Source organism: Chroicocephalus ridibundus, chromosome 4 (genome assembly GCF_963924245.1).
Source record: "Chroicocephalus ridibundus chromosome 4, bChrRid1.1, whole genome shotgun sequence".
Lineage (NCBI taxonomy): Eukaryota > Metazoa > Chordata > Aves > Charadriiformes > Laridae > Chroicocephalus > Chroicocephalus ridibundus.
The window spans coordinates 3,719,642-3,747,318 of record NC_086287.1 but is presented as its reverse complement, the minus strand read 5'-3'; the positions used below and the strand labels follow the sequence as shown (position 1 = coordinate 3,747,318).

At 41.8% G+C, this 27,677-nt stretch overlaps 1 protein-coding gene across 4 annotated transcripts; it reads left to right on the top strand.

Annotated features, from left to right (window-relative positions):
• Nucleotides 1-148: 148 nt before the first annotated feature.
• On the top strand, nucleotides 149-27,677 carry CTTN (cortactin). Of its 4 annotated transcripts, XM_063331761.1 has the most exons (17): nucleotides 149-295; nucleotides 3,498-3,581; nucleotides 4,016-4,089; nucleotides 5,467-5,596; nucleotides 8,698-8,808; nucleotides 9,507-9,561; nucleotides 10,090-10,200; nucleotides 11,057-11,167; nucleotides 11,792-11,902; nucleotides 13,151-13,261; nucleotides 15,018-15,073; nucleotides 16,176-16,245; nucleotides 17,189-17,337; nucleotides 23,977-24,066; nucleotides 24,160-24,355; nucleotides 25,272-25,343; nucleotides 25,893-27,677. In XM_063331761.1, exons 2-17 carry the CDS (start codon nucleotides 3,498-3,500, stop codon nucleotides 26,027-26,029), a joined length of 1,668 nt encoding a protein of 555 aa, XP_063187831.1. In that variant the 5' UTR covers nucleotides 149-295; the 3' UTR covers nucleotides 26,030-27,677. The 4 variants fall into 4 exon arrangements, with proteins under 4 accessions (XP_063187831.1, XP_063187834.1, XP_063187833.1 ...); XM_063331764.1 differs by lacking the exon at nucleotides 11,057-11,167; XM_063331763.1 differs by lacking the exon at nucleotides 13,151-13,261.

Below are 27,677 nucleotides of genomic sequence, written 5' to 3'. Positions count from 1 at the left end.
TCCCCCGCTATTTTTTGTTTAAGGGGCTCGGAGCCGTGCTGTCCGTTGATACCTCCCCCCCGTGGAGCCCGGGGGGCCGTGCCGGGGATGGGGGGGGCCGGGCCGGGCCGGGCGGGAGGCGGTACCTCCCTCTTCCCACCTGGAGCCGCCCCGCCGTGCGGGAAGAGGAAGTGGGAGCTCGGGAGAAGCGGAAATTGCAGCAGCAGCAGCCGCCGCCGCCAGCCCGGGAAGCACCGGCGGGGAGCCAGGGCAGCGGCGGCCCCAGGAGGAGGAGGAGGAGGCGGCGGGCGGCAGAGTAAGCGGGGAGGGGGCGCGGGGCCTTTCCCCGGCCCGCCGTGCCCGCCGGCGGAGTGGGGTGACACCCTCACCGTACCCCCCCCCCCGCCCTCCACCGGAGCCACGGGTGGCTTTGTGGGGCCGGGGCGGCGGCGGGCGCGCCCCGCGGGGGAGGAGGAGGAGGAGGGCGGCTGTGGTGGGCCCGGACGGGCGTTCCCCGGGCTGGGGCTGGGGGGGAGCGGCCTCTCGCCGCAGGCCCGGGCGGGGCGGTGAAGGGGTTCTCCCCGCCGAGCTCCCTGAGGGGGCCGGGCCGGGAGGGCGCTCCCCGCCGGGCAGCCGGGCGTTCCGCTGGGGAAAGGCCGAGCCAGGCTTACGTGACTATTTCTCTCTTTTTTTTTTTCATTTTTTTTAAACTCTATTAAGCTGACCGTAGCTCAAAGGCAACTTAAAAAAAGAAAAAGCGTTTGCTCTACGACTCTTGGGGGGCCTGGAGAAGGGACTGGTGGCGATGAGAGGAAAATGGGGTGGCCGTAGCCTGCGAAGGCTGGGCCTGAGGTTATTTATCACAGTGGACTCAGAAGAGAGGAGTTTCCCTGCAAAAATCCTTTTCCTCGGGTGTCCTGACGGTGCTGCCGAGGGCACGGCAAGCTGCTGGGGCGGCCAGCGGGTCCCCAGCAAGTAGCCAGGCCGGGATGTGTCCCCGCTGCCCTCATCGAGCCTTGGCGAAGGCCTAGAGCTGCTCTTTGGTTCCCTTCGCCTGCGGTGCTGTGTCGTGGCTTACGGCCTTGGCATCCCCCTTTGTTCCTTCCAGGAGCTGGTCCCAGGCCCTGGGGAAGAGGGAGTTCCCGAGGGCGCCACTAAAGGTGCCCGGTAGGATGCTGTGATCGCTGATTAGTCATAACAGCGGCGGAGAGCGGAGCTGGCCGGGTAAATTCAAAGCATATATTTAGCCTCAGTTTGCATTTGAACCGTGGCGTTTTCATTTTCCTTCAGAAACTTGACCATGTGAGGCGGTGACTCATAAATAGATCATATTTCTCCACGTTCTGCTTCGGAAGAGATGCTGGAATAGCAAGCTGCTGCGGAAACCGGGCTTATTCCTGTTAGCTCCCCACCAGGAATCAGAAGTCTTGCCTGAGACCCCTTGTTACTAGGCTGCTTTGGTCCCTTTTGTCACTCACTTTACAGAACACAGGCTTGAGGTGTGGAAAAATGTTGGCGTTTATGTGCATAATGTAGGAAGAAACGTGGTGGATTCTGGATTTTGTAAGGGAGTGTGGGTGAAATCCTTCCTTCCTTCCTGTTCGTGAGAGTTTGAGGAGGAAGCAAAGAAATCTAGACTTCAGTCTGGCTTTTGTTCTTTTAAATGCCCGAGCACAGCTGAATGCACAAAGCAAAACAAAAAAATCAAGTGAATGCTCAGACTGAGGAGTTGGGGAAAAAAGTTGTGTTTTGCACAAAATATATATAGTAACCACATGCATATTTATCGTCACTTCGGCTCTTGTCACCTGAAGTCTGTTTCTGAATGACTCGTACAGTGTGGTGGAGCACGGAGCGGGGGGTACCAGCCGTCCCTGTTAGGAGTGACCATAGGTTTGTGTTTGCTTACAAAGTTAGACCTTGGACCCTACGTTGAGTTTCCTCACTGAGCTGTTTCGGTTCCGCTTTCCAGCAGTTTTTATTATAAATATGTAGTCTCATGAGCTTTCTAGATATTAAGTAAAGTAATAATTGCTAGTTCCTTAATTGCTGTAGGAATTTGGAGATGGGAGACCTGAAGAAGCAGAAAGGGAGAGGTACTCCTACTTTGTCAGGATGTCATCTGCTCTGCTCTTACACCCTCCTTCCGGGCTGCTCTGTCATTTGCTACTTTGGGGTTTGACAATCAGTTTTTTTGTTGCTCTTGTTTCCAGCCCTGAAATTTCTGAAATGCTCCATAAAACTGGCTCGTCAGCTTATTCTGTCCGGCTGCAGAGCCAGCAGTGTTTTTTTTCTCTGTGCACTTTACCTTTGGTTTATTAGTTACTCGTTTAAAGGGGGTTTTTATTCTGGCTACTGGATTATGCTCGTGTGAACGAAATAGTCCATGATAATCATCCTTATAATCTATCCTTAATTAGAAAGATAAAGGTAAGCGGACAGAATTATGGTGTGTTAAAGAACTGAATTCTAGCAGAATAATGATGAAGAAAAGACATCCTTCTTCGGACTTGTGTTCCTGAACAAGCTGGGAGAACGGAAAGCTTTTTTTTTGTTGTTTTTGTTTTGCTTTTTAGAATTTGTTTTGATTTTGATAAAGAATATAAAATACAGCCACTAACACCAGGCAGGTCAGATATTCTGCTCACTAGTCATGTTCCAAAGTGTTAATTAAAAGCGTCCAACTTGATACTCCATGGGGGATAAGGTTTCCAGAAAATGAGATGCCCAAAATCATTAGCCACTTAGGTGTTGAATGTTGTTTCAAGGTGTTATTGCTTGTCTTTTTATGAGTTTTGCTTCCTGCTGTCGGTACTCCAGCACTCGCCCTCCGTTTCTCCTGAAAGTCAGACAAGACACTTGAGTTTGTGTACGTGTTTCACAAGGGGTTATCTGAGAAATGCAGTAACTCACGTACTCGGTTGTTCCAAGCAGGTGGACTAATGTCTACACTGCATGCAAATTCTTGCAGTTGTTTGGATTTCTTTCATAATGCTGAAACTCCTTACACAACAGAGGAAATGCGTAGGTTATATTGCCTAATAAATATTATCATGCTCATCATTAGTAGTGGCTGGGAAAAAAAGCGACTGTTCCTATACTTTAAATATATGCCTGGGATCTAGAATTAGCGATAGTCTTTGGAAGTGGATGTTGGGTTTTTTTGGTTTGGAGACCCGTTTAAAGAGAAGTCTTTCAGTGCAGTGAATGAAGAAAAGACACATATTAATTTGGGTGAGAAAAGACTTCCTTGTGCTATTTGAAATCACGTCAGCGATTGCTCCTAATGTTTTTGCAGTGCCAATAGGAAAACTAAAAGGGGTTTTCAAACTGGCTTGAGAAGACAACCTGAGAGCCAATGTTCAAATCTACTTTAACTGCAAATATAGCTTCTGTTCGTGTGGTTAAACAACATACTTTATTGGGAATTTTGGATTGTGTCTCCATCAGCTTACACATAATATAACATGAGTTGACGTAACTGGAGTGTGACAGTACTTCTTCTGATGGTGTTGCAGATGTGGAAGGCTACTGTAGGCCACACCATTTCTGTCAATCAGGATGACGGAGCCGATGACTGGGAGACAGATCCTGATTTTGTGGTACGGCTTTAGAATTTTGTTGATTCAGCAGAAGTGTGTTCTGTAACGCGATAAAGAGTAATTCTTCAGGGCGGGGGCTATGTCTCAGCAAGGTAAACTGATGTGAGTGTATTCCTGGAGGGAGGGAGAATGAGGGTTTTGTGCCTGTGGGTGGTTAACTATGAGACTGCCTTGTCTTGGCTGGGTACTGCAGGGAGGTCTGTACAGAAGAGATTTGTGTCAAGAAGCAGCGCCTTCTTGGGGCTGAATGTGTGCTCCATGCGTTTCAGCAACGGACAAAGCACGGGGCTCACAGCAGAAGTGAAGGTGATATTAACTGCTTTTCTGAACTCTTCTGATCTCACCGACCACTGAAGGCTTTTGCTGTGAACTCTAAAGTGCAGATAACTAGTAATGTCTTTGGGTTTTTAACTCTTTGTGTGTGTCCTTCGCAGAATGATGTGAGTGAGAAAGAACAGCGCTGGGGAGCTAAAACTGTGAAAGGATCCGGCCATCAAGAGCACATCAAGTAAAGCAGCTCTCTTTTGAATTTATTAATAGTCACAATCCCAGGCGACTTAATCAACTCATGTTCTCCGTTACTTGTATCTTCATAATTAAAACAAGAGTCTCGTAGAAGATTGATTATTTGCCAGATTGCTGGTCTTTCAAATACGTCAGCATCTTCAGATCTGAAATTAAGATGAGAATTATGGTGCAGGGACTCTTAAATCTTTCTTTGTAACTGGAAATGTTACTTTTCCTGACTCTTTGTGTCTGGAAAGTTTCTTTGTTCTGTTTTGGTGTAAGAGCCAATACTGCCGGGGAGAAATTTGTGTTGGGTGATCTGAGCAGCTCCAGTTTGATACTTTAAGGATACATTTGGTCCCTTAATTCTTAGGCTTTGTTTAGCAAACTGCTACCAAACTCATAAAAATTCTGGCAAAGTAACAAATTGAGCCCTGTGGCAGAAAAGCAGGTGAATGCATCATGAAGGGCTATGTGAGACAGATGATCCACATTCTGAATCTTGTACTTGTTATGAAAAGTGTCTAAGACTTCTCTTTAAAAGTAGTTTTAGGAAATCTGTGATTGTGATCTTCATTTTGGTTTTGCTTGTGTATTTCTGGGGTATCAGCCCGTGTAGTACAAAGCTAGGAATAAATGTCGTCAGTGTTGTAAACAGAGAGAGACTGAACTCTGTGGCTTACTTCAGGGCTCAGTTTTATTCTGCCCTATTTGGAGTGCAGTGGGGACGCCTACTGGCTGAATTACGCCTGAGGAAGCTTTAAACTCAAGTGGGAAGTGTTTTAAGGTACAGATTACCACCTCAGTTTGTCCTTCTTGTATGTACCCTGCACTACTGTTAGTTCAGTTCCTGCATATTGCAAGGGAACGCTTGGGGAAAAGGAGGTCCATGTCTCCTTGCATCCTTAGTTTGCGTTACAGTTGTGTCCAGAATGCTTAGTTAGAATTAGAGTCCCGTTACCATAGGGACTGTATGATAAGAGATGATCCCTATTCTGAAAAGTTGCCATCTAAATAAAAAGTGTTGGAAAGAACTTAAATTAGGACATAAGAAAATATGTTTCAGGCACATATGAATTCTGGGTGATTGACTGTTCAAATAGCAAAATAGCCTTCCAAATCCATCTTAAAACCAACAATTTCCTTTTGGTTCTTTTTTTTTTTCCAGGCAAGTGTTTTGCGGTGGAATAAATTCTGTTTCTCAGAATCTGATGAAGTGCTTTGTGCACTGAAAAAATAGGAAGGGCTTGAAAAATACAAGTTGTCCAACTTTTAAGATGAGATTTTTATCATCATACTTTTTATTTTGCATCTTTTTGAAGTTGTCTTCTGAAACTTTTGTAGTAAAACTTGCTGCTTAACTATCTTTCTTTTAAAGTATTCATCAGCTGAGAGAGAACGTATTCCAAGAACACCAGAACCTCAAAGAGAAGGAACTTGAAACAGGACCGAAAGCTTCCCATGGCTATGGAGGGAAATTTGGCGTTGAACAAGATCGCATGGATAAAGTAAGTATGAATGCTTCCCTGGGATGATATCATAAGCCTTGCCTTGCCTTGCCTGTGGCCGGTGCAACTATATATATGTAAGTTAAGCTTGTAGAAGCTGCAAAGTTGGAACAACTTTGCTAGGTTTGGAGACATAGAAACTCAGATCATGGCATAAGCTCATTTTGAGGGCAGAAGCACAACACTTACAGTGTTCTAACAAGAACACTTGTAACCACTATTACCCAAATCTGTCAGACTATCATGCTCCATTCCCCAATTAAATCAAGGTACTCCTACAGAAAGAACTGAACTAAAGTACCTGAAGCATCAGGAACAAGTATTTCAGGTGGCAAATTAGGAATCTGTGAATGATGAGAAGTTCTGGGCTGTGCAGTGGCCCCACATATTTTTGTTTGATGCTTGCTCTGAATTTAGAGCAAGTCTACTCACTTATGTCCTGGGTGGATTCCCCTGGAGTCAACATTCAGGTTTCTAAAAGTATATTTCTAAATTAAGGAAGTACTTCATGCATGAATAAATCCAGTAGTTTTTTTTATTTCGATGCTGTGCCAGCTCTTCTGTGCTTATAGAGGTTGCCAAAGAACAAAGAAGTGCTGCTTCTTTTAAATTAGAGGGCAGTTTTCATAAACAGTGGTAAACTGTGAACAGTGACAAGTAATCCAAGTATTTAAAAAAATCATTGTACTTCAGTCAGACGGTAGCGTTTTACATAAGGACTTGATGGCTATTTAAGTTACGCTCTATTAACAAAAGTAGTGATAATTCTTAAGACGCGATGATTAGACAGGTATATCAACTTCTGGCTACTTTATTTCATGTACTCTGTTAAAATAAGAGCCAGACTGTTTCCTGAGTGAGAATGATTTTATTTTCTTACTGTATTTACTTTCTGGGTTTCTAGTAATTTGACATCCTTAAGTTTTTTCTGAATTCTGATATTCCAGAGTAAATTGCTGTATAAGTCTTAATGGACCTTTGAAATAGGCTAATCTAACCTTTGAATGTGGGCAAGGAATTGCTGAGCAGATCTGACCATTAGGCCTGTTCTGCAGCTGCGTAGCTCTCTAATGTCAGCAGTTTACCCCTCACCTGTGTCCATGGGGGAAAAAAGAAAGAAAGAAAAGTGAGTACTGTTTCCTGTAGGCCAGAATTAATCATCAGGAAAAACATAATGGTCACACCCATCTGAGTGATACTGGTGGCAGGAGATGTTCAGAATTTATTTTTTTAATAAAACTTTCTTCCTTATAACTATAGTTCTAAAACCTTATCATTGGGATCTCTCCTTTGCGGGTATCTGTGGCTCTGTGCAGGTGTGCTAGTATTAAGGCTTGACTCACCTTAAGTAAATGAGTGTTACTGCAGTATCGTCGATGGTACACGTTTTTCCTGCATTTAGGACAAAACCTTGATGCTGACTTAAAATGAACAGTTACATCATTCTATGTGCTAGACCTCCATAACTGATTTAAAATGTAGCAGAGTGTTGTGCTGAGGAATTATGAGGGCAATTTACTCTGAAGTACAGATTTCCGAGAAAAATCTATTTTCTAAGTCTTTTCTGAAAAGGGATATGTTGTAATGCTTGGTATTTGATGAAATGCAGAAAGTGCTGGTACCAAATAAAGAAAACAACATGCTTAAACCTTTACCTACCTCAATTGGCATAACAAAAGAGAGATCATGTAAAACCACATAAAACCTAGGGTTTTCAGAGCTTCGTGTCTTCCCCATCTAATGGGAAGAAGGAAGGGAGGTGGGAGCCTTTTCTGTCACATTTAACAGTTACTCTACTACAGAACACCTGCAAAAAGAACAATTAAGTCAGGAAAAGAAAGGAGCTTTTATATTGCTTAGAAGTTAAGGTGGTGTCTTATTACTGACATCCTTGTTCTGTTACCTGGTAGTTCCTAAGTGCTGGGAATGTTTCCCCCCAGCACCTATGTAAAAAAAGGCAAATACTGTAAAAGCCCAAGTTACTTACAATTTGTGTCCTCAAATTAATTAACCTTGGTCCAGCTCTTTGTTACTGGTACGAGATAAGCAGGTTCTCATTCCCCAAAGGTCAGAGCTCGGGGCAGCTGCGTGGAGGCGGCTCTGCTGCAGCCACACATGCTGATGGCCCCGTGCACGGTGCCGGGACCTGTGGTGCCGCAGGTGGTGGTGTTGGGTCAGGAGAAGTGCTTGTCACAGGGTGCAGCCTTTCAAGCTCAGTTTTGACACTGGGCAAGAAAAAACCGTTTTTGGGGTATAATACTTAGCACCCCTCAAGGTGCTAGGCTCTAGCATCAAATCCAGGATCTAGAAGGGTATCCTAGTACTAGGTTAATGTAACACCAGCAAACGCTGCATATACTTTCAGGTGTGGAATTACATATCCTTGTATCTTACCTGAAGCCAGTCACAGTGCGATGTAACTGCACTTCGGCTTGCTGTTTTCAGTTCCAGGGACAGGCTCAAATGGGAGACTGCGGGGCTGGGATGCCTTTAGGACGGAGAGCTCTGTCTTGATGTGGATGCACCGCTTCATTTTGCGATGCTGTTTTGCAAGTGAGGAGAAACTATAGAGAGAAGATGCCTAATTTTGATTCATGCAGAAGATCAGGGTGCCTCCCTAAAAGAATGTCAATAGAAAACCTAGCTGTAGTTGCGTTTGGTTGCAATCTACTGTTAGCTAAAAGAGAACTGTAGCCATGTGCCTAAATACAAGGCTGTGAACTTTATCTAGAACTAGCTCTTTTTTTAAATTCTGCATGAACACCATCAAGATTCTGTCTGTATCTTTCTTGTTCTCATTCCTGTGATTTTGAAGTAAAAATCCAGAGTGTAAAACAGTCTTAATAAAATACAGTTGTTGCTGTCAGAATCTTTCTTGGCACTTCCCTTGCCTAGGCTGTATTGGTCACAGTGTGACAGTCTTTGTAAAGACTACTCAAGTGAGTAGCAATTTCCAGGGAAGTTATTTTCAACAGGAAGAGTGGCAATGATGCATGTAGGCAATGAAGCTTATCCTCAGGTTACTTGGTTGCAGTGTTTTCTCTTACATACAGAACTGTATAGAACTGCTGGCCATTTCTGAACTTCCCAATTTCTTTTAGTCAGCCGTTGGACATGAATATCAATCCAAGCTTTCCAAGCATTGCTCCCAAGTGGATTCGGTGAAAGGGTTTGGTGGCAAGTTTGGAGTACAAACTGATAGAGTTGACCAGGTAAGCAGTTTCAACTCGTACTGCAGCTGCTCGCAGTAATTGAATTTATCATTTTGTATGTACAGCTGAAAAATTCCAATACCTTAAAATGCTGGCGTGGTCTGCTCTTCCTGCTGGATTCAAAGTTTAGCAGTAAGCTAACGCTGACTGTTAGGGAGATGAATTTCTGTTTAAAGCAAAACATAAAAAAGCCCTTATGGCAAATTGAAATGAGTTGAAAAGAAAACTGAAAAGTTAAAATATGCCTTTTAGCCAGGCTGGGTTCTTTGATGAGGATAAAATCAGTGTGAATACTACAGAAGGAGGAGGACTCTGGGGATGTTTTGTCCTGTGTCGCAACATGAGCTACTGGGCAGGATAATTGGCATCCCGTTCCAAGACTGTTTAACAATCTCTGCATGGAAATGCTGAATTCCTGTTGTACTGAATTGCTGAACCTGGCAAGACTACAGTATGTTGCTAGAACAATTTGCTTTGGCAAGGGGTGACAAAATCCTTGCCACGAGTACATGTACTAAATTGTCATGTAAATGAATATGGGCTATAAGTTAAATAGCTATTTATGTTCCTGATCAAGAAGGTCAGAGCGGCATGGAAAGACACAGAAGCTTTGCGTGCTGTTTGTCCACTGAAGTGCGTGCGGTTTTTCTACTAATATGTAACTCTTTGTTATACATGCATTTTTATTTCTCTTCCAGTCAGCTGTTGGGTTTGAATATCAGGGGAAAACTGAGAAGCACGCCTCCCAAAAAGGTAAAGTGGTGAGGTGGTCACTTCTGTAGACACTCAATTTTTATAAATAATAGAATAGTACTCTGTTCTTCTACTGTTTGTAAAAGACCTTGTTTAGTGAAGCCTCACTGTGGTGTGCTCAGTGAATCAAATGTTGAGGGGTTTGGGTGGAAGAGAAGGTGAAAAAATGAATTTCAAAGCAATTTCATGAGGTGATGGGGTTTTAAGACAAGGAAATAGCCTGTCATCATGAGTCTTACTTTTCTTTTAGAAGTGAGGTTCAAGGACATTTTAGAAAGACTGGGAGTTGTTCTTTGCTGTATTGCACCCTGTTGGAAATGGGGAGTAGATTTAAGAGGAACCGTCATAAACTACAGGACTGTTGCCTATCTTGTTTTCTGTGTTTAAAATTAAACTCGATTTTGTGTGCTAATGAGTAATATTTCAGTTCTGAAATAACTTTTTTTTTCCGCTCAATTGCTAGGATAAGAGGCTGTTCTATTAAAAGCTTCTTAATTTAATTTTTATTGTGCTTCACTCTCAATGCAGACTACTCAAGTGGTTTTGGTGGAAAATACGGAGTACAGGCTGACAGAGTGGACAAGAGTGCCGTGGGGTTTGATTACCAGGGTAAAACTGAGAAACACGAGTCGCAGAAGGGTGAGTAGACACACGTGTTGGTGGGCTCGTACTGTGATGTGGTAGGCATTCATGATGGGCAGTGACGTAAAATACTAATTTTTTACATCTGTTGCACTCCTAACCTGCTGAAAGTTAGCACTGAATAAAAGTTATGTTGCTGAAAGCTTGAACTCCTGAAAAAGAAACCTAAAACATAGGTCTGACTGGCTTTAAGTGATGATCCAACTGCCATTACTTTGGAAGAAGGGTACGTGGGTTTCTCTGCAGGTTTTTTGCAACTTCTTTTGAAAAGCTGTACATTAAAGTACTGAGACTGTAAGCAGCTTAACCGCAACAGAGAAGCGTTTCTGGAAGAATCATCTGTTTATAGATTAAAACATTTATCAAAGTTGGTAGTGCTTAGAGTTAATATTGTGTTGCTAATCGGGTTTCCAGGCATATCTGATCAAAAATCAACCATCTTATTGGAAAATTTTGACATTTTTGCCATGTGTTTTGTGTTTATCTCAAAGAAGTGTTTGCACTCTAGAAATGCTAAAGAGAAGAAGGGGGTGTTTGTTTAAAAGCATCCAGGCTGTTGCTGACATGGTTTTTGAAGTTCACTTTGCTGTAAGTGTCTTTACAATTTTATCAAGGAGTCAAGTGGCAGAATTGCTGATACTGCCCAGCAGTTGAACTATATATGATGTTATTTTATTTTCCATCCTGAGAGAATGTATTCTGAAGAATTTATGATTTCAGTGCCTGGAATCAAAATTAACTGGGGATGTCAGTGCTTCTTTTAATATGTAATGTAGTGATAGCAGGTCTGACTATCACAATTTTTCAAGGTAGTATTTTGTTATTGAACACTTCTTTTCACTCTTATCTCTAGATTATTCCAAGGGCTTTGGTGGTAAATATGGTGTTGACAAGGACAAAGTGGACAAAAGTGCTGTTGGCTTTGAATATCAAGGCAAAACGGAAAAACATGAATCGCAGAAAGGTTTTTATTATCTTATTTAAAAATACAAGTTCAAATCAATCAGCCTTTTAAACCTGGGAAAAAATACTTTGTTTGGGATTTTTTTGTGTGGTAAACATGTGTTTGTCCTTTGTGTATGCCCAGATTTTTGTCTCCCTTAAATGAAAAGGAAGGCATTGTAAACTGTCCCTGAGTTTCACAATCTGATTTCCAAGGGACCTTCTGTCCATATGGATGTTATTGCAATAACTGTGTAATTGCACAGATCTATAGTATTCAGAGGCACTGTGAGGTCCTTCATTATTTATATATATCTATGTTGTGCATATATATATATATATATATGTGCGTGTGTTATATGGCTTTAGTTGGAAAGTGCATCAGATTCTTCAAATCTCAGAATATTATTGAGTCTGTATGCTGTAATCTTCACTGGATTTGTGGTGCTTCCTTGCATCGTGATGCTGGAGTTACTGAATGGGTATCCTTCCCTCTGTTGAGGTAGTGTAGCAGGGGGAAGGAGCGTGAAAAGGTAGTATCATTAATGACAGGACAGCTTATCATGTCATATGTTACTGTTTTTTTATTAAATACTGTTTACAGTCATAAACTGCAATAATGTTTTCTGAAACTTCATGCATACAGATTATGTAAAGGGGTTTGGAGGCAAGTTCGGAGTGCAGACAGACAGACAAGACAAATGTGCGCTTGGCTGGGATCACCAGGAGAAAGTGCAGCTGCACGAATCCCAGAAAGGTATATCAGTTCACAATTCTCTGCCATTCTTTCGGACTTCCCTCATTTTGACTTTTCTCTTCCCTGTGTGAACCCTCCTCCCCGGTATCTTTGGCCACAACCTTACAGTAGCTGACATGAGTCTCCTTTTTCCATGTTTGAACAGTTGCTGTGTATCGGTTGTACTGGTGTCTGCAAAGCAGGTTTAACACATCTGGGTCGCTGAAAGTTCAGGCTTTCTTACTGCAGAACCTTCATGGGTCTGCACGTAGCCTGGATTATTTTTTTCCTTTTTCAGTTGAGTTGTGCAAACCACAAATTAGCAATTCCGTTGTACTTTCCACAGATAATCTCCCTTTTCTGGTTTCTGTTATGTATACCCCTATTTTCATGCGAGGGAAATCTTAATACCTAATGCAGTCCTGTCTCATTGCCTGTGAGGTACCTATTCCCATGAAATACTGGTACCCAGACAAAAAGTTACAAAATAATGATTACTCCCCACCCCTCTGCCCGTCGCTACTCTTTACTTAAAGAAATTAAATTAATTAATTTTTTAAAAATAAAAATTAAAGAAAGTAAAGTGATCCTCGGATTATTGTTCTGTTGGATGCTCCAGCAGATTTCTTGTAAGACGATTACCTGCAGCCCTCTTTTTGTGCCCTTATTTTATACCATATATTAAAATGGCTGTTCTAAGGCAGCAGTAGGGAATGGTCATAGCTCTTAGTTGAGAGCTTTTTTCCTCAAGCTGTGTGGCAGCAGGAATATTCTTCCTTCCTTTAAACAATGCTGTGTAGAAATACCTGAAGGATAGTCTCTGTGGACCCTATCTTAACACCTCTTTAAAAGTCAGATCTATAGTGTACAAATGTTAACCACATTGATGAAGGAAGCTCATTTTATTCTCTCGTATCCTTTTGTATATCGTTTTGTTTTGGTGAATATACTATGTGTGTGTTTGTGTTCACAAAGTTGATCAAATGCAAGTGCATTGTGCAGTATGTATGAAAAATGTTGAAAAGTGCTTTTTTTCTGTGACTTCAGAATGGTGTTCTTATGTCTGATAACTGATGTTGACCTCTTCTTAATCTCAAGTGGAAATTTCTTTTGAATTTGCTCTTACAAAAATGTATTGAGATTTTTTTTTTTCCACCATCCAAAATTATTGGTAATTGAGAAATACTGCAAAAATTATTTTGAGTATCTCTGACTAAACTTCTTTATTTTCCTCCCTTCATTTTAATTTATTACATGTGGCTTTTTCAGACTATAAGAGTGGTTTCGGAGGGAAATTTGGTGTACAGACAGAAAGGCAGGACCCATCTGCTGTGGGGTTTGATTACAAGGAGAAACTAGCCAAGCATGAATCTCAACAAGGCACCGTTTTCACTTGTTACTTTCTTAACAGTGCAGCCACTTCTCACACAGTCTTAAATAGTCGTCTGAGTAGATTGATGCTAGTAATGTGCAGACACTTTCTTGCGCTTCTGTTCCTACATGATCTATCAATGTTCTTCCATTTTATTCTTAAAATGTTGCATAAAGCAAGCCTGTATTCAGGAAACAGATATCCAATGTTCAGTTAACAGCTCTACAGCATTATGCATTTAGTTAATAGCTATGCATACACTGTGATAATAACGACATTAGTATGTCAAGTATTATTAGTATGATGTTAATGACATCCTGCTTACCAGTATTAGAGTCTAAATGTGAAGTTTTGCCTAGATAAATTGGTGGGAAAATATTCAGATAAGAACCATGCATGTAATCTTTAATAAGCAATGGGTTATGGCAAGATCATTTTAAAATGATTGTAGTCTTTAAAACAAGAAGTAGGGAATGTTTGTGGTTCTTGGGTGAGCAAATACTGTTATAATGCTCTCTTTATTCATTGTGAAATAGTTGGGGTACAAACCATGAATTCCTGGTTTTCCGTTATCTTAAAGTGAGAAGTCTGGATCAGGAAAATGTAAGTGTAGTATATTTATTCTGGCTGAAAATACATACAAAGCTGAAGAAAATGAGGTTGTTCATTTTGATAGTCAATATTTTTCCGTGCTACAGTGACACAAATTCAAACTTTTAGAGCGTCAGATGTGCCTTAGCCAGAGCCGAAGTACAAACGCTAAAATAGCTGTCTAGGGGGCCCAAGTGGTTTTGGGGCTGAAAGGAGAAGGAGTAATTGTAATTGTATTCCAGGGATGAATAGGAAAGCCTGTCCATCTACAGAGTCTAAGGGCACATTCCTACAGCTCACTGCCACCAGAAAGAGGTTTTTTTTCCAGCCACACACTCTTGCTGCTTCTATTGCGCTGGCTCTGGTGCTCATCAGACGTTTCTCTGAGTACAACTCACTAGACAGAGCAGAAAGCTACTCTTGTTAGGGTTTCTTTGTTGTTTTTCTTGGTAATTCCACTAGTGAGTTTAAATTGATTTGGGAATATAACAAGTGCTGGAGACAGCATCAGGTGAGAGCAAGAGTGTGGAGCTCAGGGGTGGTACGGAATAGCGTGGCCACCCCATTTCTGTGGTGGTGAGTTGTTGCAGGCTCGTGCTGTCTTGTGGAATTGCCCCTTTCCATATGTAGAACAGGAGTTACTAGCAATGACTTCAGTGTTCATCAGTTGAGTATCACGACTAAATCCACTGGAATGAGAAATTTGTTATATTTTCCTGCCATTCATAGAATTTACCAAGTTAAAGAGAATAAAACACCTCTGTGGTCACCGAAGACTGGATATCGCTCCTTTGAGCAAAGCAAAATGGCTTAGGTTTTATGATTACTGCAGAGGGCTAAGAATTGGTGCTGTGAAAGGCTGTGTTACAGAAGTGATGCATTAGAAGGGCTTATCCCTTATTCCTTGCTTGATACCTTATCAGTCCTCAGCTTAATGTTTACTCAAAGAATGCATGTGGCCCACAATCTGTCATCTGCTGGTGTACCTGAAGGCTCTTGCGGTTATGTATCCTTTCTGCATCAAAAAACAAGTTGCATTTTCTTTGGCGGCTGTCACTGTATCTCTGCATGCAGCTGAAATGGCTATTTGCATTTGAAATGGCTATTTGCATTTGGCAGAAAGATGGGAGGGGTGACAAACTCCCTACTCTAACCTTTTTATCCTGCTTTTAGATTATTCGAAAGGATTTGGTGGGAAGTATGGTGTACAGAAAGATCGGATGGATAAGGTAAGTTGCTTAAAAGAGCCGTGACTTAAATAGTCTGTAGAGATGCAAAATAATCTGGTTACATCTGTAGCATTCAGCTCTTTATTTCTGGATACTTCTCCAGCCTAACAGTAGAGTTCTTTGCTTTTCTAATCCTTTAAAAATCAAGTTTATACACACAGAGCTGATGCCAGTTAATGCACACATATGTGTGTGTACATATGTGTAGTGTATATGTATTTAAGTAGGGAAAACTGAAGCATGGAAATAAAAGAATAGCAAAATTTATATGAAAGAATGAGAAAATCCATTAATTCCACAAGTTCAGTCATGTCTTCTAGCAACTAGCTAATGCCTTATATCTTGAGGATATCCTTTCAGTGGCCTGCTTAAAATAGGTGTCTGATGTCTACCAACTTTGCCCACTTTGATTATGGGGGACCTTGTCTTTAGGAGAATTTCGTTTAGTGTTCTATAACAGTGAAGGATAGGGCAGCTGATACCTCTTTTCTACCTCTCCATTTCTAAATTTAAAAGATGAAAAAGTCCTTACTGAGATTTATCTACTGAATAAATTTACTCTCAGCTTTATGTAGGACACTTAAAAGTGAGAAAGTACAGGAGTTTGAAAGTCTGTAGGATTTTTTTACTTGTGGCTTCAGGACTCAAGACCATTCATTTAAAAAAAACCTAGCTTTTGAATACTGTTCTCAAAATACTTGCTCTGTTTTAACAATATCTGCTTCTTTAAGGGAACTGGATGCTTTTACCTTGGTAGAAATCCTGCACAATATGGATTAGAACAGTGACAGCTACACCATAAATGTTTTGGACGTTGCCTCGTTTTTAGTTCTGATAAGTCATCTGTTCATAAACAACATTTTTTAATTAATAGGATTTTAATGTGCTTAAAACTGTCCCTGAAGATTAATTCTTACATAGTTTGACGTACAGGAAAAAATTATTCCATTTGTCACGTTTTGATTATTCCTGATTTTGTTTTGGTGTTCTGAAAAAAAAGCCATAGGTGCAACATCACAATAAAACGTCACAGATTGAAGCTGTCTGAATGTCTTCATGAATTTGTGTTTTTTAAATGTACTCTTTTTCTCTCTGTTGATAGAATGCAGCAACTTTTGAAGATATTGAGAAACCAACATCAACTTACCAGAAGACCAAGCCAATAGAAGCTGGTAAGGCATTGGCCCCAGATCCTCTCTTTGGAGGTGATTGTTTTCAAAAGCCTAGGAGCACCTATGCTATGAGGACAGGCCGAGAGAGTTGGGGTTGTTCAGCCTGGAGAAGAGAAGGCTCCGAGGAGACCTTATAGTGGCCTTCCAGTACCTAAAGGGGGCCTACAGGAAGGACGGGGGTGTAATGATGGGACACAGGGTAGTGGCTTCAAACTGAAAGAGGGTAGATTTAAATTGGATATCAGGAAGAAATTCTTTACTGTAAGGGTGGTGAGGCACTGGGACAGGTTGCCTGGGGAAGTTGTGGATGCCCCATCCCTGGAGGTGTTCAAGGCCGGGCTGGATGAGGCTTTGAGCAGCCTGGTCTAGTGGGAGGTGTCCGTGATCAGGGCAGGGGGGTTGGAACTAGATGATATTTAAGGTCCTTTCCAACCCAAACCATTCTATGATTCTATGATATTACTGTTGATGTAGTAGTGCTGAGTAAGCATCATCTAGAGGGAACTGCTGTATTTGCAGGTCTCTAGCAACCTCAACTGCTTGCTCCCTCCTCCCTTTAGAGGTTGTTTTGGTTTGTGGTTTTTTGTTTTGTTTTTTTTTCCTTGAGGGTCATCAGAGTTGAGAAAGGGAGAATAAAAAGCATCAGAATGGAGAATAGACTGAGTAGGGGAGCAGAGTGGTGGAGACTGTACCATGAAGGAGAGGAGGGAGAAGTGTTGCGGAGGTTTTTATATAAGAGAAAAGTGGTGCACAAGAGGTTTGGACTTGAAAGGGGAGAGGGAGAAGAGGGATAGAAGGACTTCCTTCAGCTGAGCTCAGAGACCAGAAGAGCTGAAGCATGTTCAATCCTAGCAGAAATTTGTACCAAGAACTCATGCCACACTACCTTTGTAGAGAACGTCAAACAACAACATTTGACTTGAATTTTTTTAAAATGTTACAGTTGCTAATAAAACAAGCAGCATCCGAGCTAACTTTGAAAACCTAGCCAAGGAAAAAGAGCAGGAAGACCGAAGGAAGGCAGAAGCTGAGAGAGCACAAAGAATGGCCAGGGAGAAACAAGAACAGGAGGAGGCTCGAAGGAAACTGGAGGTCAGTAAGATTCAGATTCCATTTGAGCAGGGCGTCTAGTCTTGTTTCAATGCAATGTTGGGAGAAAAGATAATCTTTTAAGAAAAGATACTTTTCCTTCTTTCCAGCTAGGCTTTAAAGCTCTTTGTGCATTTGCCTGTGTTTGTGCCTGTGTTTGTACCTGTGCTTTACCTGTTTGTGAATCCAGACACCTGTGAGCAGGCACCACAGGTATATCAGACATCAGATAGGGTGATAGGGTAAAACTTAATACTGTATCATTTTTTTTATTCAGCCTATCCCAGAATATGTATGCTAGTTTTGACCACTAATCTTTGCAGTCTGCCCTTTTCCTACTGTACTTCTGCCTTTTGGTGATACCAGATTTCCTTGGGCATGGAGCAGCTCATAAGGGGACATGTTGTCCCCAAAAGGCCCTGTATGAATGCTTATTCAAGAAGTTTAATACCAGGGTGATAGTTGGTGATGCAGGTTTTTTGGAATCAATATTGTAGAGGATGGAGGTGTTACCACCCTTTGGTGTAGCACACACCCATGAGGGAAATAATCTTCCAAATGTTAATTGAATCTTAGTTTGAGAATTAAGAAAATTAGTTTAGTATTGGCATGGCCAAAAGCTTTGTGATTTCTGTGTTATTCATAAGCAAAATACTTCCAGGAAATGTTTAGTCAGAAACTCCATCTTATCTGCTTTATAGAATTTGCATATTTGGTGAAACTCTGCTGCTGATATGGACAGACTAGTGCGTTAATAGCAGCTTGTCCTTCGTGTCTCGTTCGTTTGCTTTATTACACAGTGCCTGAGGTGCCTTGTCATCAGCAATCCTGAGGGCCTGCTGTCTGCAGCTGTGTAACCTTTCCTGCCGTAGCAGTGTTTGTCCAGAGCCGCTGTGGCAGTTTCCCTTGTGGTCCCATGCTGTTACTCTGATTTCATGGCCTCACGCTGATATTATGGCAGGGAGTGGGAATCAATTGATGCTGGCATAAGAATAGTCCCTCTGTTCCCCTTCTCCTTCACTTCTTGTTTTACAGATACTAGTTTATACTAGAGAAGACTGAACATAGGACACAAAAAGATAGGAGTCTTTTAAATTCTGAATAAATGCTACTTAGCCATACGTGTGCACTGAGACTTAACAGCCAACCAGTATGCACCACTGATGCTGAAATAGCATGCTCCAGCTAGTGCCAATAGTGTCCCAAGCAGGAATAACCAGTAGGGAGATTGAGCAGGTCCTGATGAAGAGTACATAGTACTCCAGGAAAAATGATGATCCTCATCATCTTCATCTTTGCCACTTGCTACGCTGAAGAGATCCCCCCCAGAGGAGAATTCTTGTCTGGGACCCTCATCACTGCTCTTGCTAGCTGGCTATGTGGGAGTTTTCCTGTTTCCTTCTTTCTTCCATCTCTCTTTCTGCTTCTTTGTTTTTATTTTCTGCCAAAAGTGTCTTTCATTGTTAGAAGCAATGTATGCTGGCAGCTGCAGACCCCGCTAATAAATCCTCTTGCATATGAACTTGCCTCAGCATCCTCTGTGAGACATCTGGAATCCAGGAAAGACTGTGAGATGGTTTCTCAGATCTGTTTGGTCATTTGCCTAATGACAAATGGGGCAGACCCAATGGCTGGTTTCTCAGATGTGCTAGATACTTCCGCTTAGTGGGATGCTGCTACAGGATGTCAGGGTGAGATGTTCATCCCGTTCCATCAATGTGGTCTAATTCATCACAAATTTAGACTTGGTGTAAATAATTTATTTTACAAGCATGAAAAACTAAATGCATGGTAGGCTTATGGTAACCTAGCTACGATCTTCCTAAACTAAGGAAAATACACTGCAGTGAAACTGCACGTTAACTTCATATTAACTAAGCCAGCCTAAACTAGCACGGCTGCTCACAGCAGCACTCATGCCAGCAAAGCATCTGTCTCGTCACACAAAAGTGGAAAATGAACCCTAACAAATAAAACATGCAGTTTACCCCAGTCAGTTCCCCTGCCCGGTTCATTGGTTGGCTTCTCAACTCCGCTGTTCACAGGTGTGCAGTGCAGGCCGCTGCTGCTTCTGAAAGAGCTCTGCAGTTTTGCTGTGATGAAATTGCATGGCTCATGTATCTTGTTTATAGTTTGATTTCTGAAAACTGCTAACTTCCTTTTGAGTTCTCTTTGAAATCTGGGAAATTCTAGTTTTATAGTATAAATCAAGTCTCGCTATCTAAAATGATTTCTGCGTCTTTTTTTTCTTTTTTCTTTTTTCTTTCAGCTTATCACCTCTTTTGCCTTATGGCTTCAAGATGTACAGTGTGAGCGTATGTTCACTGCATACATGTGTCACAAAATGAATGAGAGTTCATCTCTGTATCAGTGATTTCCTCTAAGCTGCCTTTCATCCCTGTGTTCTTTGTGGACTTTCCCCCAAATACTGTTTGGGGTTTTTTACTGTCCTTGAGAAAAACATGTTACACCTTTAACAAAGCATCTGCCACTCTCTTAAAGCTGGGAGAAGAAGAGATAAAGAGCTGAAGCTAAGAATTCAGTCTTTTCTACTTGATAAGGTCAGGAAGCCTGTTCCAGGGTGCTACTCTGTTAGTCAACTTGAACTGCTCTGTGTCATTCTCAGCATTGGCACCACCCTCCAGCGCTGAGCCACACAGAGAAAAGTTGAACGTTTGCCTTGGGGGGAGTCACTTGGTTCCCCTCTCCTCAGAGCGGTAAAGCTGAAACGCATCCAGTCAATAGAGTTGTTCTGGGAGCTCTTCAGATGAGAAAAGTTAAATGCCTCAGCACTTGCTCACTCAGAGCCACAGCAAAATGCTATCAGCTTGTGTCACCACGTTCTAGTGTAGCCATTCAGCTGGTAGCCACATAGCTCCTCTACCTATTGACAGGCTGTCTCTGCTCCTGAACTTCTGTCCACTGTTGCCAGCATGTTTCAGTGTGTTTAAGCTTATGCGTTGCCAGTATCTAGCTCTAGCACCTGGTTGTTTCCCTGACAAAGCGATTTTTCACTCTTCATCCTCCTCAGTCCTTGTCCTTGCCACCAACACTGCAACTCTACTCAAAGAGCTGTAGTCCCTCAGCTCTGGGGTCTGTTCCACGGAGTGACAAAGAACGGGAACAAATACTGTTTTTGGACACAACTTGGAGACAACCTTGAGGTGTACACTGCTCTTGGAAGTGCAGCTTTGCTCCTCCTTCAAGAGATCTCCCTTTTCTTGACATTTGTTTTCCTCTGTCAGCACATTGGATCAGGATAACATTAGGACTTGTGACTTATGACGAGTAGCATTTTTATCTTTGCAGGATTTAGTTTAGTAGTTTTATCCTTAACTCAGTGCTTCACCTCTTAGGTAACTAGCTCATGAAAGGGTCTTTTCGCTAGGGCATGTAGCAATTCTGATACCTCATGGTGACCTTTTCTGTACTTCATATGTGTTTTTTGTTCCGCATCTTTGCTAGAAGCGAGTCAGCATTCCTCAAGATGAAAAGAGGTACTTCATGTGGTGGCAGCTGTGTCTCCAGGGGCATGCCCTTTATGTTACTCTGTCTTGACAAGTAGGGATATCAGTATATTCTAAAATACCATGTGATTTCATGGCAGCGCAGTTGCATTTCACAAGCAGCAGCAGCTACGTGCCAGTGCTCTGGAGATCTGGTCCATTTGGAGGACAAAGCTTTCGTGCTTTGTTTATGAGTGATGACAGTCTAATATGGTTTGGGAGAGATCCTCTGTTCCCTCAAAGCAGCAGTTGCCCTAAGTGATAAGTGTTGGGGGGGAAGCAACTCTCTGAAGTTCACCCATGTCAGTCCTTCAGCTCTGACAGATGAGCTGTCTTGCAGTCCTTGGCAAGAAGGGGGAAATCTGCTCTGGTGGCTGTGTGAATTTTTTGAAAGGTTGCACAGCTGACAAAAAGTATTGATGCTTCTTTTTCAGAGGAGGTTTGTGTCAAGGCTTGGTCTTGGGTGCCACCCTGAGATTGGCCAAACGGACTGGTGCATGCATTTCTCCAGGTACCCCTGGCGCCAACCGCTGTGGTTAGGGTAGGGCAGGACATCGCCCTGTTGGCTCTCATTGTGCCAGTGTGACCTGTGCATTTTGACACTGGGCCTTCTTTGCCTTTCAGTCACTTCTTCAGTTCTCTCGGTTTGACCTTTATAATAGTTTGTCTTACTCGCTCATCTCAATCTTGAAACAATCCACTTCACGCTACAGATGCTGAATGGCTCTCCGTTAGACTATTCCTGTTGGCCCAGTTGGAGCCATTTTTTTTAACCAGTGAGGAGGAAATGACTGATCATACGAATCTTGCCAAAGTAGTCAGGCTTTCTGCTTAGTATTCCCTTCTGTTGCACAGGTTTGTAGTCTGGGCTGAGTTGGGAAAGAAGTTCAGCTTCTCCATTAGCTCTCTTGCCGTTCATTTTAGGTGATCGTATGCTCATAAGTAAGATCTGTGGATGGAGGGTGGTGAATTTAGGCTTTTGTTACCCTTCCAGCTTTTCATTGAGGTTTCTTCCTGCTGAGGAAGCAGTTCCCCAGAAGGCTTTAAATGTAGTAACACGGGTTCTCATGAGTCATTGAACTGTTATGTCTTTCCCCCCCACCACCCTTTCTCTCTCAAAAATTACTTTCTTTCTTTACTGTTATTTTTGCCGTAAGTGTGGGTTAAATTCAAGCCGTTATGCTTGATTTTTCTTGTGTTTCATCAAAGATTCTGTTGCCTGGACACAGCTGAAGTTTTTTTCCAAAGCTGGTATTTAAATTTCACCGTAACCAGATGATTAATGTTCTTCCAGACTTAACATCTCCATGGTTAATTGTGTGATTCTGCAGACACTGAGGGAGGAAGGATGAGGTTAAGGGGAAACTGAAATGGCGCTCTCTGCGCTGCCCCTTGCACACAGGCTGAGCGTGAAAAGGCAACGGATGAAAGCCACACCATCCACAGATACTGTAAAGGGTGGGAACGGACTTTGATTTAAGTGAACTTTATTTCTTTAAGTGAACTTCCTTGCACAGACAGAAAGTTCTCTCACTTTAAGTAAGTACGTGGGCATACGTACTCCCACAATGGGACTGTACATATGGACTGCATTCCTTCAAGAACCCTGTTTACTGGTAATCCTTTTTCTGTTTTGCTTTTCACATATGTCACATAGTCAAATGGTGTTCAGGGAGCTCTTTAACTGCTGCTTTGAATCAACGGGTGCCTCATGATTTAGCTAGCCTCTGCTGCCTTAGAGAACAAGGCAGGATGCTCTTTCACGTGGAGCGTTTTGGTGTAGAAGAAACCCAGCCTGAGGGGGGGACTGTGCAATTAAATGTTTTATGGCAGTTCTGTTGTGGCTATTCTAAAATGTTGTCTGTAAATTTGTCCCCAAACTTAGATTTGCATCTAATAACACTTTGCTAGTGTTTTTTTATCTGTAGCACAGGAGTTAAAAGTGAGGGAGGCTGTTCACATCAGGACTGACTTTTTCCAGAAAGCACAGCACCAAGCTTTGAATTGTCTTCAAAGCTGGCTCTGTTCTCAAGACACACTTTGTTTTCTCTGTTAGATGTACTTTTTTTTCTTGAGCCATGACAAACAAAGGAAAGGAAGAAATTTTTTTGTGGCAAAGTCCTATCACTTCATCTCTGGACTACAGTTTCTGTTGAGGATCTTTTGAGGACTTACAGCTTGATGGACCTAAACAACTGGAGTGCAGTGTCTCCCATAACATATATTCTCCCTTCTTTTTTACAATAAAGAATAAAGTGCGGTCTTAGATCCACAGTTTTCTTTTTACCTATGGTAAAGAGAGGCAAAATCTAATAGCTAGCTTAGAGCCTGTTGGGTGGGGTGTTGGTTTTTTGGTTGGTTTTTTTTTAGGTTGTGCAAGCAATGTAGCATTTCTTGCACTACTGTGTCCTGTCTTTTTAATGAATGGCTTTCTAATGACGGTTGCGGATTTGCCCTCTGATTCACAGGTGGGATGGCACAGCGTGAAGTGCTTGAGTGCCAGAACACTTGATTCAGATCCACGTTCTTTGTGTCACAGAACACAATAGCAATACTGCTTTTATTTCTACCACATATGACTCTTCTGAACATTGGAATCTCTCATTGTCAGTATATAGGACTTAGTTTTGCCTGAGCTATTCAGTCTTTTGCCTTGGCAGGTGTTTTGCAGACCTGCAAGAGCCTGCATGATCATTTCTCATCAAATATAATGTATCAGTTGTATAATTAGAACATGCAGGCTTCAGGTTCTCTAAACTTATGCTAAAACGGGACATGAGGCCCAGCGAGCTAATGAACAGAGTGAATGTATTGAACACAGAAACCCTGCAGCTCCTATGGAAACGTGCCAAAGAACATTGGGTACTCTCTTTTTAAACATTTATGCATACGTATTGTGTGGTTTTTGTTTCTTCACTTTTTTTCTCTTCTGCTTTGCTATATTTCTGAGGCTTTAGTGTACAGACAGTCTAAACTTTCAGGCAGGTCTAATGGTCCAGCCTGCTTCTGCTCCCTATTTGCATCAGTTATTTCAGAAGTTGCTGGCTTATCTTTCTTGTTGGAGGGTTTTTTCTTGTTCAGTGTCATGACATCAGTGATTAAACTGCGCTGAAGTTTTTCTTTCTCTTCAATTAAGGAACAAGCTAAAGCCAAGAAACAAACTCCACCATCATCTCCTACCACGCAGCCAACTGAGCAGAAGGCACCCTCAAGCCCAGTCTATGAGGTTTGTTAGAATCGCTTTCAGTACCTGGTTTTTGATCCTCAGCGTAGGAACATTTTTACAAAACCCTGTTGAACCTCACCTGTGTTTCCACAGGATGCAGTTTCCTATGAAGCAGAGTCTGCGTCTGCCTACAAGAATTCCAGCACAACGTATTCAGCTGCTCGTGAGCCAGAGTCCGGCTACAAAGCTGCAGAGTCGGACTACCAAGAAGCAGTGAGTCAGCGAGAGGCAGAATATGAACCAGAGACTGTCTATGAAGTGGCAGGGGCAGGAGACCATTACCAAGCAGGTAGAGTGTTTGTTTCTGATATGAAGCCCTTTAAGATTATTTCCTTGGGCAACAACTTAATGAATAGTTCTGCTGATAGCACTGTCCTGGTTTTCTGAAGTCTTAGTCTGATGAGACTTTTCACATTCTCCACCAACAAACTTTGATTAGGAAATTAAGATGTGGCTAGAGCAAGGTTGAAATTACTTAACTTTTGTGAGATGATGTTGGAATAATTACAGCGCTCTGTAGAATGTCAGTTCAAAAAGAAATGTAGGGGTAACCATTTCCGTGCTGTGTGATGTGGCTCAACTTGAGAAGAAAGTGCAGAGATGGAGATTAAATGTGTGTTGAGCCAGTGCTGGTGCTGGGCTACCAAGCCGAAAATTCTGTCAGCAGTTCTTGGACTTCAAAATCGATTGTGATGTGTTCCGTGCCTGCGAGGCAGTGGAGTGAGGGTGTCTGAAACTAATGAAACTGAAAGAATACAGCTCTTTTGAATTCCCATTTTTGTCATCTCTTCTGGTTACTAAATGAAGGGCAAAGAATGAACCTCCTTGCTCTGGTATGAAAACCGGCAAGTTTTAAACAGGCCCCTTCCTCTCCCCCCACAACATGCAACCCTAACAAAGTATTAAATAGTCCCTTACACACTGATCTTGGGCTCAGCTGTTCTGTCACATTTTACAAAAGTGTTTTATTTTGTGCTGTATTAAATGCCTACTTGTGAACGCTTCCTTTTAGGCTTTAATTGTGTGTGATTTAGGGAGAAAATCCATTTCAGAAGGTACGTCAGCACTGCTGAAAACTTGCATACTTTGTTCCCTGCTTCCTCTGTGGGTTAGCAGTAGAATTACAGGAGGAGCACCACAGAAGAGAACTCGGGGTGATGGGTAGTGTGCTTCATGCTTTTTATTTTCCTTCTCTCTCTCTTTAGAAGAAAATGCTTACGATGAATATGAAAATGAACTTGGAATTACAGCCATAGCCCTTTATGATTATCAAGCTGGTAAGCAAAGCTCTTGTTTTTAACCTTGTCTTTGAAAACTCTGTTCTGCACAGCTAAGTCGGGATTTTTCCTTTGCCTTTCATCGTATAGACTCTTGTAGTAATATCTGAAATGAAGATATGAAGAACTAGGAATTTAGTGATTTATTAATAGCATTGAGATGCTTTTGAAAATGCCTAGCTGCTGTTTCTGGAAACGGTGTAAGTTTTCAAAATCTTTTTTAACCAAGCGGTAACACTCTCGTTAAACCCTTGGCATACATAGTTGTGTAAGATCTTGACTGGTTCATTCTGAGGAGCGATAAAGAAAGTGAAGCGGTTCTCAGTGTGTTAGGTAGCAACTGTTGCTCTAAGTTAGAAACGCACCCAAAATGCAGTAGGTAAGAACCAACTACCTCATCACTCGGAGGAGGAAGCGTCCATCTCTGTGGATTGCAATTGCCCGGTGCCCAGTTGGGATGGGTGTTCTTTTCAGCGATGGCGGGTTGGTAGGCGGGATTGTAGTGTGGACTCCTGTGTCAGCACTGAGCCTCTTCACCTCTCTTTCCAGCGGGTGATGACGAGATTTCCTTTGACCCAGATGACATCATCACAAACATAGAAATGATCGATGACGGCTGGTGGAGGGGTGTCTGCAAAGGCCGATACGGGCTGTTCCCCGCAAATTATGTGGAGCTGAGACAATAAAGACTATTGTCTACTGGTTATGCCTTAATTCCCCAGTCAATAAATCTGACTTAATACACTACAAATCATGATGCTTTTCTGAGGATGGAGGGGTATATACATATTGCTTTTATATTTAATACTTTGCTGATGCTTTTTAAAATGTTTATGCCACAGAAATCGCTAATATATTGTAACTACTATGTTCTTCACTAAGGCTCTTAAAATGATTTTCATGCATTTGGAAACATTTGTTCTCTGCCAAACTAGCAATTGTCATAAAAAGCTTTTTTGAGGACAATTAGCTGTCTGTCGTAATATTGCATGTTTTACTCATAAGTGAGCGGATTTACTTAGTGTTTAAGTCTAGTTAGTCTTCCACTAAATGTTTTCAGCTAAGAAAATCATGGCTATGCAGGTTATTTGCATTTCCACTAAGTAGGAGAGGAGAGGACTGGGGAAGTGCATAATTTTTTCTTTTCTTTTCCAGATAGTGCGTGAAAAAGCAAAGAGAATGCTTGAAAGTTGCAGCTAATGGCAGTTAATCAAATACTGTCCAATATTTATGGAATATTAATGTTATGAAGGAAACAGTCTGGTTACTTTTTCCTTCTTTTGAAGTTCCTTGGCTCTTGCATTGATTTTTTTTTTTTTCTTCTTTTTCCTGCTCCTACTCCTCCTGTTCATGTTATGCCAGAGGAGGGCTGCAAACACTCTCGCACTGATTGTCCCAATTTTTTTTACTTTTTGGTTTTGTTTCACCCTCCTCTTTCCCAGGAAAACTTGGAAAAGTTACTTCTACAAGTGTTGAGTCACTCGGCGAGATTCTTGCTTGTTCAAAGGGAAACTGGCATCCAAATCTGTGCGACTACCTGCAGGAACAGTCTCATTGCTTTAAACGGGAGAAAAAAGGCAGGATGGGATTGCGGTTGTGTTCTGTGTGCGATACATCCTTTGTTCATGCAAGGAATTGCCCTGCTGTGCAGTAATGACGTTTTATGTAACCATATTTGAGTCAAGGAATGTGAATACAAGTAATTAGATTTAAAACCCGTATAAATGATCTCGATTTTTAAACAGTACAAGAGACAACTGTACTTTTTGTACATTCAACAGAAACTGCCAGTAACGTTCTACTAAGCAAACATTAAACCTCTTCTTTGCCAAAACTAAACCTGAAATTCTTGTCGTTCTAGAAAGCTGACTTCACTGCAGATTTAGGGTCCCTACCAAAGATAGCAAGTTGCATCTACTAGTGCACATGTTCAATGTATGTATTGTCTGTTTCCACCTTCTGATCAAAACGGGAATGGCAGAACTGGTGTAGTAGCTAAGAAAGATTGCAAAGAATTTATATAAACTCTAAATTTGGACCAACGGAATATAGAAAACCTGTATAAAATGGTAAAATGTATAATGTATCTAGGAAGGAAGAAGGCATCATGTTGAACCAATTCTTGGACGGTTGGGACAATCCTTAATGAATGTCATATGTGTGTCATGATTATTTTTTTTTTTTCCTTTCCATGGTCTCATTTCTGTGTTGTATTTGCATTACTAGGGTTGGGTTTTATATGCAGTTTATTTTATCCAATTTTGCATAGAACACCTCATAGGGATATGATTTTTTGTAAATTAAATATTCAATAAACTTTTTGAACCATTGGCA